The 17194-nt window shown below is 38.7% G+C and overlaps 2 protein-coding genes across 3 annotated transcripts; one reads left to right on the forward strand and one right to left on the reverse strand.

Moving 5' to 3' along the window:
• Nucleotides 1-746: 746 nt before the first annotated feature.
• On the reverse strand, nt 747-4269 carry plaat1 (phospholipase A and acyltransferase 1). 2 transcript variants are annotated; one of them, XM_074667648.1, is made up of 5 exons: nt 4003-4264; nt 3224-3273; nt 2731-2869; nt 1728-1996; nt 747-912 (listed from the first exon to the last, which is right to left on the reverse strand). In XM_074667648.1, exons 2-5 carry the CDS (start codon nt 3248-3250, stop codon nt 811-813), a joined length of 537 nt encoding a protein of 178 aa, XP_074523749.1. In that variant the 5' UTR covers nt 3251-3273; nt 4003-4264; the 3' UTR covers nt 747-810. The 2 variants fall into 2 exon arrangements, with proteins under 2 accessions (XP_074523749.1, XP_074523750.1); XM_074667649.1 differs by lacking the exon at nt 3224-3273 and having other exon boundaries at nt 4003-4269.
• Nucleotides 4270-5708: 1439 nt separating this feature from the next.
• On the forward strand, nt 5709-16979 carry mfn1b (mitofusin 1b). Its single transcript, XM_074667647.1, has 18 exons — nt 5709-5876; nt 6318-6475; nt 6663-6798; nt 7114-7276; nt 8108-8232; nt 8322-8430; nt 9241-9348; nt 9446-9599; nt 9732-9799; nt 11325-11446; nt 11644-11770; nt 12249-12353; nt 13377-13479; nt 13961-14187; nt 14867-15046; nt 15130-15326; nt 15571-15705; nt 15830-16979. The coding sequence occupies exons 2-18, from the start codon at nt 6328-6330 to the stop codon at nt 15897-15899; spliced, it is 2277 nt and encodes a 758-aa protein (XP_074523748.1). The 5' UTR covers nt 5709-5876; nt 6318-6327; the 3' UTR covers nt 15900-16979.
• Nucleotides 16980-17194: the final 215 nt, after the last annotated feature.

Here is a 17194-nt window from a genome sequence, read left to right on the forward strand (position 1 = left end):
AGCAAATATGTCTGCTGCTTTATTTCCTTCAATTCCTCCATGGGCTGGAATGCAAAGCTCCAAATCACAGGGACATAGGCTTACCTTCGTTTACCCATTGCTATCAAGATGTTTTGGCTTGTTGTATTGCTTTTAGTTTTTGAAACAGCCAGCTGATGTCTCTGCTTAAGCCTCACATACAATTGAAGAACAAGTATGTGAACCCTTTGGAATTACCTGGATTTCTGCATGAATTGGTCATAAAATGTGTTCTGATCACCATCTAAGTCACACCAAAAAGTAACATGGGTCTTTTTGGAGTCTACTAAACTTACTTACCCAACATGCTGGGGCATGACCCCAGGAGAACGGTTCACACCAGATATCCCAGGAATATTGCTGATCCGAAACAGTTTTTTAAAGAGGAAATGGTCCAAAATTCCTCATAACCATTGAGCAGGTCTGATCTGCATCTATCGAAAACATTTGTTTGAGGTTGTTGTTGTCAAAGAAGGGTCAAGCATCTCCAGTCACCAGATAAATCGAAGGGTAGACTGGTGGTATTACTTTAAGCCGGATGTGTTTTCCTATTGTTGTGACTTAGGTAAAGATAAGAACATATTTTATGGCTAATTTATCTTAAGGATCCAGATAAAATTTTTGTATCAGAAAGAAGGTAGATAAATTGGTGACATTTGACTATTTAACATCCATGAACCATGTACAATTTTGTTTAGTTACCAAAACAACATTCCTTTTCAGTTCAAGTCTCTTTTATTCACTTAATTCTTTTGATTACAGCCGCATGAATGTTGGGAGGAAATACAGCTGTCAGAAAGGCCTGTTTCGGGATCGTGTGTTGATCAGTCCCAGGACAGAGAAGGCGCTGGCTGCTGCCGTCACCAAACTGATGGCTCCAATGGCCCGTGTAGCCTGTGGAGACAGAGGAACAGGACTGAGGATTACTTTGCACTATCAGAAAAGGTTAGAAGGAGTATAATATCTTTATGGTAAAATATCAAATACTTGTTTGTGGCTTATGAGAGAAGAAAAACACTCTAAATACCCTAGACAGGATATCTCTAAAAAAACGATTAAACAGCAAAGATATAACAACAGTGTTTGGCATTTTATATCTGGATTTTCTTTTTATCTTTACCCAGACTTTTAGACTGAACCTAATGTAAAATTAAGCAAGCCACAAAGATCCAGTGACTTCACAAGTACATACGGCTAAGCCTAAATGAAGATTTAAAAAAAAAAAAAAACAGAGTTCAGCAAAAATAACTATAGTGTGATTAATCACCTTGTACTGTCAAGAGAAAACCCAGACCAAACACCAGTATCTCACATAATTCAGACCAAGTAGTCTGTGTTCAAGTCCAGTGAAGTTTTTTTTTGTATTCCACTCCTGATCAGATTGTCATGTCAATTGTTCAAATTCAAGTGGCAACCAGGCAATGATAAAGCTGAAACATACATACAGAAACAATATTGAGTCCAAAAATTAACACAGGCCATTTTCATGTAAACATTGTTAGATTTATTTATGTAGGGGTTTATATTTATTTGCCACTGTGGCAGAAAAAAAATGCCATACTTCCTAAATGTCCTCTGCTGATCTGAGAATATACCAAACAGCAAAGCAAAGGTGACATTTTCAGTCACATACTGTGCTGTTTTGAGTAAAAAGTCTGTATTTTGCCCTGATGACACATGAGACAGAAACAAAGCAAACAGTGAGAGACCTGCTCGGACACTCCCTCCCCGTAGCGCAGGAGAGTAACGAAGTGCTCGCAGTTGCTCCCCAGTAGGTCGTAGGACACCTCCTGGCCGATGAGGACTTGTGCTCGCTGGATGATCTCAGAGATGGGCAGGGGTGTGTGGTTGTGGTCGTACTTGTTGTTGACACGATACGAGTCGTTTCCTACCACCTCCTTCAGCAGCTGCATGCGTACCACTGCTTTCCGGCTGAAGACTGACTTCACGCTGGACATGGCAGCTGCCTGGCTCTCATCTTAAGGGAGAATACCAACAAGTGTACAGTTTAATGGATGTAGACCATTAAAAATTTAGACACCTATTCTTGATAAAGAAACACAAATCCTGACATCTCCATACGAGAAACTGGGTTGGCCAGGGAGCCGGTGTGGTCTAATGGTTAAATGCAACTGTGACATACAGAGGCTTTAGTTCATGAAGCCTGGGTTTGATTCCAACTTGTAGTCTTTTACTGCATGTCACTCCTCACTTGCTCTCCTTTTCCCTTCTTCTTTATCCACTGCCCCATCCTCTCATAAAAGTACTGAGCTCCAAATAAAGAAATCAGAGTTGCAGACATTGATTATACCTAGGTTAAGAGTTTTAATCTGCACCAGGCATTTTAAACTTGAAGATTTTTACAAATCTCATATCTCAGACAGCTTAGGCCATTGATACAATAAATTAAAGTTTTTGATTTATGGGTACTGGTTTAACTCTGTAGTTCAATTGTGAGCCCCATATTCAAAGGCTACAGACCCTAAATCTGGGGCCCTGGGTTTGACTCCCACACTCAGCTCTTGGTCATGTGTTGACACAAGCCTTTTTAACCACAGGTTTTGTCTCTTTTCAGCTAGATTGTTATTATTATTATTATTATTATTATTATTATTATTATTATTATTATTATTATTATTATTATTATTATTATTATTTTTGTTAAAGCATTGTGCAGTCATTTAAACATGTCTATACTGGTTTCCCACTGACCAACAGGAGTCAAGTTGATGATGTAACCATCCCCCAGGTAGAGAGCCCAGTGCTGATAGGCTGGTCTGAAGATCTCAATAAGGTCACCAGGCTGGGGGTCACCAGAGGGGTCAGAAAGGTTGGGGTCATTAGAGGCCATCTGCACACAGAGAAATAGAGAGCAAGAGAGAACAAATATTATCAAAGGATTTTAAATGTCACAGTCAAGATACAACCAATTCATTATTACAGGCCTGAAAGAAACTTAGATACATTTACATCTGTGTAGCTTTAACTAAGACTTTAGTCGATGTTTACTTGTTGATTTTATGATTATGAGTTTGAATAATTTGAGTTTTTCAGTGAGGGTAACTGAAGCTTTTGAGAGAAATGACAACTAATTCAAATGTTTTTAAGGTCAGCAGGTTCACTCATACTTCAACATGTCTTACTCACAACACTGTACACTCAAGGCCAAATTTCAGATCGTACTAATAGCCCCAAGTCAACTTACAGTAGAGTTTTGTTGTTGTTTATCCATCCCACATCATGCTTCCACAAATTCTAAAAAGAAAAGAAAACGCAGACAGGAAAAAAACCTCAAAAAACAACACCGCTTTTAATCAAGTGGTAAGTATATGAAAGAGGGTATGAGAGCTAGGAAATAACAAAACTTGCGACAATAAGTAAAAAAAGTTCAATTCTTAGAGAAAGAGAATGCTGGACAGGATGGGTCAATGTAAATGGAATCCATACATACACACGCACACAATACACACCAGCTAACACACAGACAATACACACACACAAGCACCTGTGTAGCACAATAGCATCAGCACAATGAGGAAGCTGACAGAAAAAAATAGTTTGAGCCCAGGTTATTTTTCACAGAAAATAAACATCCAAGAAAATTTCAGCCTAATTCTGATCAAAATCACACGTGTAAGATGTAATCTATATCTGGCTAGGAGAGCAATTACTGAATCCATCTCATTAACAATGTATGATGCTCAAGCCATGATGAAAAAGAAAGCCTCATATTGTTTTACCACACCACTTTATCAGTAGGGTCATTTAGGTGCTAACAACATGAAAAGATGTGTGTTTTTTTGTCTTAACGTAAGCTATGATGCTCTGTAAATATCACCCTTCACTTGACCCACAACAAGGTAGAAGTACTACACAAAATGAAAACTCTGCATTCTTATAAGTCAGTTTGACTATAGATGATTGTTTGAATGCATGTCAGGGGTTGAAGTACTCATATACTATCCACACAGGTGTGATACTCACTCGAACACCAGCAGCTTTTTCTTCCTCACCATCTTAATTCTCCATCATAAATCCGAACATAACCACGGAAATATCCAGTCAAAAAGGGAAAAGCAGAAATATATTATTTTAAGAGCCTGGTATGAATCAAAGGCTGTAAAATATCCCAAAGCCAAACCAGAGGCTGGAGGTCGCGTTGGAGGTATTTCAGTGTTGCCGCTCTGACTGATGACAGTTTCACAGTGTTGCTAAGGTCACAGAGGCACACACACTCGCAGAGAGCCATTGTCCCATTCACAGGCCACCATACTGCTCCTCTGAATGAGAGTTATTGTGGGCTTGGAAAAGACAGGGTTCATTTACATGCTGTCTGATCTTTGAGCCATTTTAGAGTTGGGGTAAGGTACAAACCCCAAATCGACTTTTTTCTTTTTTCTTTTTTTGTTTTGTTTTGTTTTGTTTCTTTCTCAGCTGAAACATAGGCCTATCATGTTTCAGTCTGTCTTTTTTCTGATATTAAACTCACTAACAGTTCTTTTATTTAAATGATTGTTGATATTTTGTTGATATGAATCATTATTTGTGAAATCTTTCATGTATTTATTTATCTATTATTCCTTCATTTGTTCACAAAAAGTTATGCAAAACTCTTTTTTTCCCCCCAGTTTAATGTTTTGATCAATCTTATCATCTACCATGGTCTGTGTCATTTTACCTATTTCAATTGATTAGATTTACAATTTTTAAATAAATCTTCCTGTCTTGGGTTTGCTTTTCTATTTTACCTTTTTTTTTGCTTCTGTTATTGGACAAGGAGAAATGATGTATTTTGGGATGCAGTAATAAGACTCGACCAGAGGAAAAGTTCAGTGATGATGTGTGGTTTGAATGGGCAGTTCTATGTTGATAAATAATGTACGTCTTTTGTCATCTTTCTTTCGCCAGTCTCTTGATTTTCTGAAAATTGTGTCAAACTTCCATGTGATAAACTTGCTTTCTTTCGGATCTGTTCTACCCTGTGTGTTCAGATCCAGTAGTGAGCATGTGAGCCCTGTTGGCTGTAACGGAGATCTCAGAGGCTGGATGCATTCTTTGCCCGCTGATTGGCTGCTGCCCGCCGCCACATACGTCACTTGTCTCCTCCTCCGGTACTGTGCATTTGAGAGTAGCGCTTTGATAGTTAAATACCTGAAGATGAAACAGGAATTACCGACAAACATCGGTCATGCCAGCGTAACGGGTAAATAATGCAATCAACTAATAGTCGGAAGAGTTTTAGCATTAAGTTATAGCACACTAAGATAGTTGACCCTCTTTAAAATTAATACCAGCAGTAGATCTGGATCATTTAAATTTTTCAGATGACAACTACTGATTTTTAATGTATTACTGCTATAACTTTGAATATAGCTCTATTATCCAATTAAAAACCCCCGGGATTGTCAAGCAATTAATTTTTAGCGGACTATAGTCTATGGGATTACCATAGTTCTAAATTAAGGTTATGGTTGTACATTTTTATATCTTACGATACCAGTGTTTATCATTATTAAAATGCAGTCCTATTTGATTTTCCCCCACTACCTCCAGTCCGTATGAACAACTAGTGCACTCGTACATTACTGAGTCCATGAGGTTTCAGCAACTTAGAGACAGATTGTGGTCAGTGTCAAACGCTGCAGCAAAGGTCAGTCTGTGTTTTATTCTGAAAGGTTCCCGGAAGTGTAACTTGATTTGCGATAACCTTTTGCCTTTACCTATTCAGGATACAAACAGAAGGTTAGCCAGACTGACAGCACTCATTCCTTCTGCCAGAAAGGGATACTGTGTATCTTTCCTCGGAATAAATGTTGATTGTGTAATGACAAGAGGACACCGACTGTTGTAGGACTGTGGTAAGTAAGAGCATACCATCATCTCAATTTACAAACCCGTTGACTCTTACAACGTTAGCGAGCTAAGTCTGTTAGCTCGTTTGGAAACCACATGCGTCCTGTCGCGTGTAATTTTAATATATGATATTATATCCATTTAAATTACTCCTTTGTATCCCACTCCTTGCCTCCAGGAGGGTTTTGTGTTTTAAAACATGTTTATATCACGTTTCGAAGGTGCACGATGTCCCCGCTTACTTCAGTGTTGTGTTAAAAACAGATAGTGAAAGCTCTGCATTCCTGAACAGCATTAGCTAACCATCTGAAAAGTTATACAACTTAAGACTACTATCAACCATCCAACCGGATCTAAACAGTATTATATCACAGCTATGATGCTAACTGTTGTGTCCATGTCCACATTCAGAGCTGTTTCTGCTTTTCTTGACCCTCTCTGTGCAGATTGAACAGCATGGCTTCTGCCCCTCCACTCAGACGGTCAGATTCAGCTCGGGGAGAGTTTTCCCCTCTGAAGCACTTTGTTGTTGCTAAGAAAACGATAAGTGATGTGTTTGAACAGCTACTCAACTATGTGACAGAGACCTCTGAGTTTGTAGAGGGTAAGTGGGTTTGTTCTCTTTCCCTTTTCTAATACTTTTTTTTTTTGAGACAATTTAGTTTGTAAACAGAATTTTATGACTTTGTCTTTCTGCAAAATCCCTTTATGTCAGAGAGAAGCTTTTGGATAAGATGTTTTTTTATTTGACAATGACTTTTCTCTAACTTGTATGCACGTTTGTTTCACAGAAACATGTGGGAATAAAGCGTTGGAGAATATTGCAAGTCAGGATCAGAAGTTGGAGATTCAGTCATACGCTGACAAACTTACTATCATTAAGGAGGTGCTGGCACGGAGGCACATGAAAGTGGCCTTTTTTGGCAGGTAAATAACATCTGCACTTTGATTTAATTTATTCATAATTTTTAACTTTGACAATACATATAGTGAAAAATATACAAAAGCAGCAGGAGGATGGGACAACATGAGATTTTGTATGTATGGTTCAGGATTAAATTGCTATATCTTTAACCTCCTTGTGTATCTAGATTACCACATTTTCTGACTGTCAGTATATGTATGTTTTTAATAATTGAATGTGACAGATTTGGACTCTGCATATGCATTTAAACAATGATTTAAAAAACTATCAAAAAAGATCTGTTACATTTATTTAACGACTGCTTTGTTGGTTTTTAGGACCAGTAATGGTAAAAGCACAGTAGTCAACGCCATGCTAAGGGACCGGGTGCTGCCCAGTGGTATTGGCCACACAACAAACTGCTTCCTGAGTGTGGAGGGTACTGATGAAGACAAGGCGTACCTTAAGACTGAGGGCTCTGATGAGGAGAAGAGCATCAAAGTAAACATTGATTTTTTTTTTATATAACTTTGATCATAAGGGTTGGTCAACTTTTAATGACCTTGAAACTGCTTTGTTCTCAGTAACCAAAAAAAGACATTCTGTACTTCCCCAAAAGTACTTCTGGACTAAGTTTTACATAATGGTACTCCAACATTCAATAAGTTAAATTATCAAACAAGCTCCAGATTTTGAGCTCTTATGCTGATAATAAATTTAGAAATCTTAGAAATGCTGTAAACTTAGAAAATTGTGTACTCTTGTTTGTAAAAGTAAAAAGATTGATCCCTTTCTCTAAAACTTTTTGTTCATCTCAATAAATAACTGACTTCACGTTCAATCCTTTAAATGACATAACAAGTAGATAAACAGTGTTTTCTTGTAAAAAGGGTTTTAAAAAAATTGGTTGGAAGTATGGGATTTTAGTGCACCAGTTTTTTCGTATTTGCATCACATTTTTTTCACTTGCCATTCCTTTTTTTTATTCAAAGAGAGTGTGGTTTTTGTTTTCGTCTTTTGATACTTCTCCAAACTTTAGCATGTGACATGTGACAGATGCAGTAATTAAGAACGTAAATATTACCAAATTTCCTTGTTTAAACCTATGTCTGTCTTTTTCATGTCTTAAGTTTTTGATTAGTTTTCCACATTTCTAGTATTTTCTCCAGAAACGATATTAATGTAATGAGATTACTTATTGAGTAACGTTTACTCAATTAGTGATTCGCAGCTAAAACAGAATGACAACCCTGATGCCTAAAACATCTTTCACTCCAAAAAAAAAAATATTTGCAACCAAAACATCATCCTTTATTTGCATCTTATCTGCAGACTGTAAACCAGCTGGCTCATGCACTTCATATGGACGAGAGTCTGGATGCCGGCTGTCTTGTCCGTGTATTCTGGCCAAAGACCAAGTGTGCTCTACTTCGAGATGATCTGGTGCTCGTGGACAGGTAATAGGATCTGCTAATCAAATGTCAGGAACATTCATCACCTGCATTGTTTAAAAAAAAAAATCTTATCTGAGTGTTTTTCCTCTTAGTCCTGGGACAGATGTAACAACCCAGTTAGACAGCTGGATCGACAAGTTCTGCTTGGATGCTGACGTCTTTGTGCTTGTGGCCAACTCTGAATCAACGCTAATGAACACGGTAATACCCTCTTAATCTCAGTAAGCTTGTTTACCCAACACAAGATTTCAATTTAAACTTAAATTAGCTTTACAATCCCAGCTTTGAGACACTGGTTTCACATTAGATAATAGGAATCTCTCCATTTTTATGGTCAATTTTGTACATTAAGTTGTAAATTGTATCACTGTCTTTGGGAAGTGAGAGTGTTGACTGTGTTTGACCAGTATCACTAGTGTAGGTGGGTACAGTCCAGAAGCTTCACTGTACTTGTGTTTGCAGCATATTTTCATATTTTCTATTCAATCACTGGTGGATCTGAGATTGTAGTCATGACAGATGGCAGTCGATGTCAGTAAACAAACAATACAGCCATACTATTGGGAGAAAGTTTAAGTCAGTTATGTCAGTCACTTGTGTTCTTAAAGGGCCAGAGTGGATGTTTCCTATGCTGAGTGCAGAGAGTGGCTGCTCATATGTCTACTCTACCAAAGAGGCCTCACTCCTAATTCTCTCAGCTCAGGCATTCATGCAATGTGAAGCTGGACAAGTCAATCACTGAGTTCATTAACCCAGCAGCACCATAATAACAAAAGGAAACATACATTCCCCTAAGAGCTATTCAATGGAAAAAGCCCACACATTATGTTAGTAATGTAAGAAAGTCTAGTAGAACAAACATGGCGTAGTTCAGTCAGACTGGTTGTGCAAACACAAATGTCCCTGTTTCAACACTAAGTTTGCTATCTTGATCAAACTGAGGCAGAAAAAATAGATACTGTGTGTTCAGAAATTTAACATCATTCTTACTAATTCCTCCTCATCGTATAGGAAAAACATTTTTTCCACAAAGTAAACGAACGTCTGTCAAAACCCAACATCTTCATTCTCAACAACCGCTGGGATGCGTCAGCAAATGAACCAGAGTACATGGAGGATGTAAGTCAACCATTCATCTGTCATGTTGTGTTGTGTTATCATTCGCTTATTTTTACGGTTTCTGTTTTCTTTTTATTTTCCGACAATCTTTCTTCAGGTCAGGAAACAGCATACAGACCGTTGTGTCAACTTTCTGGTGGAGGAGCTGAAGGTTGTGGATCGGGATCAGGCACCTAACCATATTTTCTTTGTCTCTGCTAAAGAAGTGCTCAACTCGCGGATGCAACGGGCACAGGGCATGCCTGAAACAGGTGGGCCTTCAAACTAAAGCTCATGCACTGTGATTGGAAGATGAAGGCTTAATGTTGTATGAAGATCTTGTCACCTTTTATAGTGACAAAGTTTATTTCACTAACCTACAATGTGATTATTTCCTCCAACAGGTGGCGCCTTGGCTGAAGGTTTCCAGGAGAGACTGAAGGAGTTTCAGAGCTTTGAGAGGAGGTTTGAGGTCTGTCTTTGCACCTGTGTGTTTATGTCCTATTCATACCTTTCGAAAATATTAATCCTATTAAAAAAGTCTCCTGTGTAGGTGTAGTTTTACCAGAAGTACATCTCACCAGTTGAACCTCTGAGCTGGAATCAGTGTTATGTCTGTGCCAGGTCAAACACGACAGATTAAACAGTACAGATAAAGACTGTGGTTGGTGATTCAGAAATGACTTATTGGTTCTTTTCTGTTCGCCACTGCTGTTGAGCGTGGGTAATAAATGTCGTAAAAAGTAATGCTTTCATTCCTGAAGACCTGCAGATCCAGACAACGACTGCATTTTTAAACCAGAGCTTACTTTTGTATTATTGAAACAAACACTAGAGAGAAACTCCTGCTAAACTCTTCTCTCAACCTGAGCTATCAACAAGTTGTAGTTGGTGAGGTTTTTCTGCGGGTCATACAGTTTCAGGCCAGCAGCAGCTCACTGTGCCTTTCCCATCAACCTGCGTCTTCATTGCTGAAGTCTAGATTCACTTAGGCGAGGGCATCCGTTGGTTTCTGTTTCACTTTTATTCTGTTCTGACCATTTAACCATGATTTATTTCTCTTTGTTTTTCTGTGTTTTGTTTCATCTTGTTGATATTTTTCTTGCAAATAACTAACAGGATTTTTAAACTGTTCCAATTTTGGGTTACATCATGAAATTGAGATTTCATACATGCCTGATTTAACATCACTGTGGTCAATGTAATGTAATCAAAAGTGGCATAAAATTACAAATGTCACTTTTTACAGCTTTTTGATAATCTACTTTATTAGAATAAGAAGAAAAGCTGATGTGGTTGTTGGAAGTGTTGCCAAACAAGCCAGAGTATTTAAAAAAGGAATGGTCAGGCTATAAGTAGTTTGACACAACAGTGCCTTTGTGAATCACAAATTATGTTTCCTGTGGCTATTTTACAACGAAAGCCAAAGTAGCTTTCCTCAGTAAGAGCTTAATTTTACTATAACTCTGATACATTGTTAGGAAAGTAAGTTATTTTTTAATTTGAATGATTATTATTGTGAACAGAAAACAGAGAAGCCTTGATATTTGTCTTCTGAAAGTTAAGATTTAATTGATGTGGACTTTGTTTCTGCAGCCTGCAAAGATCCTGGCAAAAAACAGCATTTTTAAAGATATTCATGCTCCATTCATTTTTCCTCAAATGACAGTGTTGCAAACATGTTTATCTAATTTTCTTTCTTATGCTTTATTTGTTGTAAACATTTTCTATATGTTTTTTTCATGATTTTTTTATCACCCACACATTACTGTGACGTCACAATACGTGGGCTGTGAGACACAAGACAAATACTCTGCTGCTGTCGTTTTTACACACCAGTGTTTTTGTTTCTTAACTTCTCTTGAGTTCAAGTAGCAGGTGTGTGTCTTGTCCGCTTTTCTGTCCCTGGTCAGTGTGTGCTGCTCACACACCCTCACCAGCAGCAGCCCCCATGCCCCTAGAGCTGTCACAGTAACTTGTGTGTTATGGCCTCGCAGGAGTGTATCTCGCAGTCAGCAGTGAAAACAAAGTTTGAGCAGCACACTATCAGGGCCAAGCAGATCACAGAAAAAGTCAAGAGCATCATGGACGCCATCAACATCGAGGCAGCAGAGAAGAGGTGAGTATCCCCATCTGTACATTTCCCCTTTTACTCTCTTCATGGAGTGGGTCAGTCAATGCCATGCTTAAGAAGGTGATCAATGAAACTTCTGAGATAATATTTAAAAATGTGTGAAAATATTTCACTGACATCCTGTCAGTCCTGTAAGTTCGCATTTTCTGACTCTTCTTCCTCTTGGTGGGGCCGTGTTTCAGAGTGGCAGCGCTGGAGGACAGAGAGTATCAGATGGACCGGCTGGAGTTTGTCAAAAATCAGCTCAACTTGTTGATAAATGACATCAAAAAGAAAATAAAGGCCATTAGTGAGGATGTCGAGTGCAAGGTACTGTGAACAATGACCACAGAAAGAAAAACCAAATACTCTTGCTTGCAGAACTATTTCCCTATAAGGGTTTGGACTTGGAGGGCTGTTAACATCATTTTTTCTCATTTATTTGACATTAATACGACTTGATTAAACTTGGTTGTAAATTAATGAATTAAATGTACTTGAGAGTTCAAGGTAAGTTCTTTTAACAGCCCTAAATCCAACAAGGGTAAACGAGGCGTAAGGACAAAACAAATAATTTATACAAGAGGCTAAAACAGCTAAATTTGAAGTTTATACATTATGTTACTATCAGAAATACCTTTTAATGAGTTTTATGCAGTATTAAAAAATCTTCTTCAACAATGAAATGATTTCAAGAACATAATGAAGATTCTTCAAACAAACTACCCTGTTTTCTGTCTTTGAACTAGATTTCTCTCATTTCCCCTTGTCTTTTACTGGCTGGTAACTTAGTTTATGTTTTATCCAGGTATCCAACGCCATGGGAGAGGAGATCTGCCGTCTCCATGTAATTGTTGAGGAGTTCCGAGCTGACTTCCACCCATCGCCACATGTCCTCAAGATCTATAAATCCGTAAGTGAAGCCACAAACTCATGGTGTTTAAAAATGAAGCCATGGGAGGTTGTGCTAAATCTGCCGTTCCTCGAGTGGTTGGCTGCCAAATCTAAAGATCTCATGTGCCAACTGCTGCTTTGGAGCAGAATCAAAGATATTTTGCGAGTGATGCTCATTTTTATGTGTTTAAACCATAGACTGAAAAAAAAAATGGACGTCCGCTTGCTCGGCTCAAAGTGAGGACTCCACAAAAACTGCTCCCCCTGGTGGCTGGCTGCAGTATAGGTTAAAAAAATCCAGCTCTCCAGCCATTCCAGATGAGCTGTGGTCAAACTTAAAAAGATTAATACATCTTGTAGAAATGTTACTCACGTCCGATTGTTGTGGTGATTTGAAGATATTATTTGGCTGTCTTGTATCCAAGTCCTCTTTTTTTCTGAAAAGTTTTGTTTTCATTAGTTATATGAGGTTAAAAACGAGGCTTTGTGTAACGTTTAATGATGATTGACAGCTGCCGTTCTCATGTATTTTTTCGGAGATTGTAAAATATGTCGGGAGGTAGAGTCAGGAAGTGATTAGACGAAAGAAAAAATAATTATTATTTTTGTCACCCAGCTCCACTCAGATTCTCCCAGAATCCCTCATCGTCTCTATTGCGCAGACTCTGGCTCCAAAATGCTTCGATGCTGGTGCCTGAGACGGCGGTATTTTGGCTTTAAAACCGTACAATGATAAATGGCAGAGCCGCGCTGTCCACTCTATATACAGTCTATGGTTTAAACACACAATACTTGTGGAAATAAAAACAAATACCAATGTTAAGTTAATGTTAAAAATAAGAGGTACACTTAAATTTGCACCATCGAGGGCTCTGCTGAGGGTTAGCTGTTGAAGCAGTTGACCTAAAGGCACCTGTTTACCTGTTTCATTGATAGGTTGAGTCAGCATATCTGGGTGACATCACAGAAGTTACATTTTTTTACAGCCTGTCATTCATTTTTTGTTCCAACCTTTCCTTTGATCTGATCCCTTTTTTTGAAGGAGCTGCTGTCTCATGTGGAGGAGGGTATGGGCAAGAACCTGGCTTTCCGCTGCTCCGACGCCATCAATGCTTCTGTCCAGTCCTCTCAGGAATACATGATAGGTAACAAAAACTGCAGATGAAGAACTAAAGTGTATTGCATGTTTTTGCCTCAGTATTAGGATTAGGACCTTGTGATTAACAATAAAGTGTTAAAAAGTAGTTTTAATGGAAAAAATCCTGCACACAGTCTACTGCTTGTGGCCGAACACAGTGCAAACGTTTTGGGCACTTGATTGATAGTCAGTAACACCCAGCGTGCTGCTATATTTACCTCCCATGCTGTATGCCACCATCCCATGGCCTGTCAGGCACACATGCTGACAGTGAAGCTCGACAGGTGACTGTGGAATGGTATTTACTCTTCTGGAAGGCACATTAGACAAATTAGAAAAATTCAAATCAGACCGCCCTTCATAGGCTACAATAAGAATAAAATGTTTGTGTTGCTGTGTTTTCTGTCCTCTGGTTTCCATGAAATAACAGTGACAAAACCAACACCTGTTGTTGATGTCTATCTTACATTTCATCTTTCACCCTCCAGAGAGCATGCTCCCTCTGCTGCCATCTAAAACCCAGAACCAAATCCACATGCTGGTGCCCAGCAGAAAGTTTGATCTCAGCTACGACCTCAACTGCGCCACACTCTGCAATGACTTCCAGGAGAACATTGAGTTTCAGTTTTCGTTGGGCTGGTCAGCATTAGTCCACCGCTTCCTGGGATCTGCCAACGCACAGAGAGCTCTCAAACTGGTAGATCAGAGCTTCCAGGTGAGACTGAACCCCGTCCACGCTGGTTTATTCTTTGGTGTGCTGCTGCCTCATGAAAAATGAGTTTTAAGTAGAGATGCACGATATTGAATTTTTGCCGATATCCGATATATGGAATCCCCTTTTGACCGATACCGATAATCACAAGTTTGTTTGTTTTTTTCACTGTAAAGAAAGCTAAGTCTATCCTGTACTGGAATTTATATGTTACTCTCATTGTGACGATCTTATTTGTTTGAGAAACACACATAAAACAAGACAAAAAAACATTTGATTTTACCATAAATAATAAATGTATTATTTTTTCAAACTCAAGACATTCAGTATTGAAATACAGAAAAATAATTTCTTTAGATCACATGAACTTTAAATGTACAATGCATTTTTAAACGTAACCAAGTTGCATTTGATTATTTTAGAGCTACTGTAACAACCTGGTGACAGACACAGAGCTCTGCAGTGCAAATAAATGAAGTGCTACATTTTATTTAAGGAGCTTATTTTTCAGATGGAAAATAATAATAATCCTAACTGAATAGCACCTTATCGGCTGTGCCTATCGGCAGAAATTTTCATATCTGCTGATACCGATAAACGTGTTTTTAAGCTTTTATCAGCCGATACCGATATTGTGCCGATATCGTGCATCCCTAGTTTTAAGATGACTATTATTGCACAGACCTCTCGACCAGCGCTGCCTGCGGCCCGCACGCCATCATCCGGACCTCCCTCCATAGCAGCACCACCCAACAATGAGACAGCCCTTATGACCCAAGAGGACTTAATGGTAGCCATGGCAACCAATGTGGCATCCCTTACCTCTCGCACTTCAATGAGCGTAGTCATCGTTGGAGGAGTGGTAGGTAGTATGAAAAACTTCCCCTTCGGTCTCATGTCTCTGACAGACCATTCCTTTGATTGTTTTTGTGTTCTCTGTATAAGGTGTACCGAGCAGTCGGGTGGAGGCTGATCGCCCTGTCAGCCTCACTGTACGGTTTGCTGTACCTGTATGAAAGACTCACCTGGACCACAAAGGCAAAGGAACGTTCTCTGAAGCGCCAGTTTGTGGACTATGCATCAGAGAAGTTGCAGCTCATTGTCAGTTTTACCAGTGCAAACTGTAGCCACCAGGTCCAACAGTAAGTCCTGATACTGTGAGATATATATTTAGATATGTGTGTGTGTGTGTGTGACACCAGTTGTTCTTTTGTTTTCTCAATTCACTTTTATCTTCAGTGATTTTTTTAACATGGCTCGACTTCTCATCCTGCTCCTGATTTGTATACAGACCTAAACACACAGAGCCTCGCCCCACCCAGCCATCCTCTCTGTAGCATGGCTAAATGAATGAGTGCTGTAACACTGTGCCCTCTGTGTTGTCAGGGAGATGGCTACGACCTTTGCTCGGCTCTGTCAGCAGGTGGACCAGACGCAGAAAGAGCTGGAGGCAGAAATCTGCCAACTGACAGTAAAGATAGATCAGCTGGAGACCGTCCAGAGTCAGTCCAAGAGCTTACGGTCAGTCCAGATACTTTTCTTATTTGGGTGGGGGATGGGTGGGTGTATGACATTGGATGGGAAATACCAAAGCGTTACATGTTTTTCTTGTTTGAAGTGTCATGTGTGTTTGTTTCCTCTACAGTCATAAAGCCACAGACCTGGAGAGACAGTTGGAGGCATTCACAAACCAGTACCTGCAGCCTCAGCAGTGACCCTGCTCATCTTTATCTCTCCACTGTTTTGGTTCCTCCTGAGCCAATCATTCCTCAGACAGGTGTGGTCCTGCCTTGGTCCTCATCATCTGAACTACACCAGATGTTCTGCGTGTACATCAGTGCTGTTAAGACTGAACATTAAGAGGGTTGGCCAATCAGTCTTTAAAGGAAATCAAGAGATATTTTGGTAGTAAAACAAGGAAAGTCACTTAGCCTGCAAGATATACCAAACTATTTGTCAAACATGAAGGTTTGTTTCCATTTTGTCGATTGTTAAAATGTTCTCATCTTATTTTGTGTTTTTTTTTCTTCCTTTGAGTTTTTGCCTCTGTCACATCCAGTTGTCACTTTGAAAAAGTTTTTGGGGATGAAATGACATCATAAGTGTTTTCATCATTTTAACATCAATTAAGAATAAACTGAAATATTTAGCTACACTTTCCTGGAGTGACAGACACAACAGTGTTTTCCCGCCTCCTTTGCCAGCCAAGTGTTTGAAAAAGAAGCATTGAAGGTTTGTAAAACATTACTGCCTGATAAAGAAAAAGTTGAACTCACAATCTTTCAAGAGGCACCACAAGGTGGCATTACTATCTCTCAGTGTGAGAGCTACCACTTAGGTGCTATTTTGACACTAATGTGCTTCTTACTGTGAATATGCCTTTTTTGACAAACGTTGAGGAGGAAATGCAGTTTGTGTGCCAGATAGATTTAATCTACCTTTCAGGCAACATGAACAGCCATACATTGGTGAAAGAATAGATATATTTAAAAATTACAAAAAAAGAAAGAGAAAAAAAATTACAGATATTAGATTTTTTTCTGAATGGTTAGTGTAGTTGCTTTACCGAGAGAAATCTTTTGAATAGAAAGGGAAAGCATGTCTTTAACATACTGTAGCTTCATGTTCTATTTTCTAAAAGTTTAAACTGTATAAATCAAAGACTTTTGAAATCCTCACATATTTTATAAAATCCTATTTTATTTATACCCAATAGACTTGTTATGGGGATTAAATCAGTCTGAATCTGTAAGATTTCTTTCCTTTATTTTGTGTGAAATACCTCCAGTTTTGACCTGTCACATTAAATCTGTCACAGTGTAAAAGTGCTGATGTATGTATTTATTTCAGAGGTTTTATCTTCAGAACTCAGTATCTTGTGAAGAGATTGACTCATGTGAAGAAATTAATTTTGCTTTTATTGTCAATCATATCCACACAACTCAGTCTGCATGCTTTTTTCAACCATTAGAATAGAATAGAATAGAATAGAATAGAATAGAATAGAATA

This window comes from Halichoeres trimaculatus, unplaced genomic scaffold (genome assembly GCF_033239565.1).
Source record: "Halichoeres trimaculatus isolate MK-OKI-2021-1 unplaced genomic scaffold, fHalTri1.1 fHalTri1_scaffold_4, whole genome shotgun sequence".
In the NCBI taxonomy this organism is placed as follows: domain Eukaryota; kingdom Metazoa; phylum Chordata; class Actinopteri; order Labriformes; family Labridae; genus Halichoeres; species Halichoeres trimaculatus.

What these genes read in the sequence shown, in the direction of transcription:
- plaat1 (XM_074667648.1), bottom strand. Translation starts at nt 3,250, where the DNA reads ATGGATAAACAACAACAAAACTCTACT. An exon ending in AACAACAACAAAACTCTACT is followed by an intron (nt 2,870 to 3,223) that starts GTAAGTTGACTT and finishes CTCTGTGTGCAG; the next exon opens with ATGGCCTCTAATGACCCCAA. An exon ending in GGGAGGGAGTGTCCGAGCAG is followed by an intron (nt 913 to 1,727) that starts GTCTCTCACTGT and finishes CTGTCTCCACAG; the next exon opens with GCTACACGGGCCATTGGAGC.
- mfn1b (XM_074667647.1), top strand. Translation starts at nt 6,328, where the DNA reads ATGGCTTCTGCCCCTCCACTCAGACGGTCAGATTCAGCTCGGGGAGAG. An exon ending in GACCTCTGAGTTTGTAGAGG is followed by an intron (nt 6,476 to 6,662) that starts GTAAGTGGGTTT and finishes TTTGTTTCACAG; the next exon opens with AAACATGTGGGAATAAAGCG. An exon ending in TGGTAGATCAGAGCTTCCAG is followed by an intron (nt 14,188 to 14,866) that starts GTGAGACTGAAC and finishes ATTATTGCACAG; the next exon opens with ACCTCTCGACCAGCGCTGCC.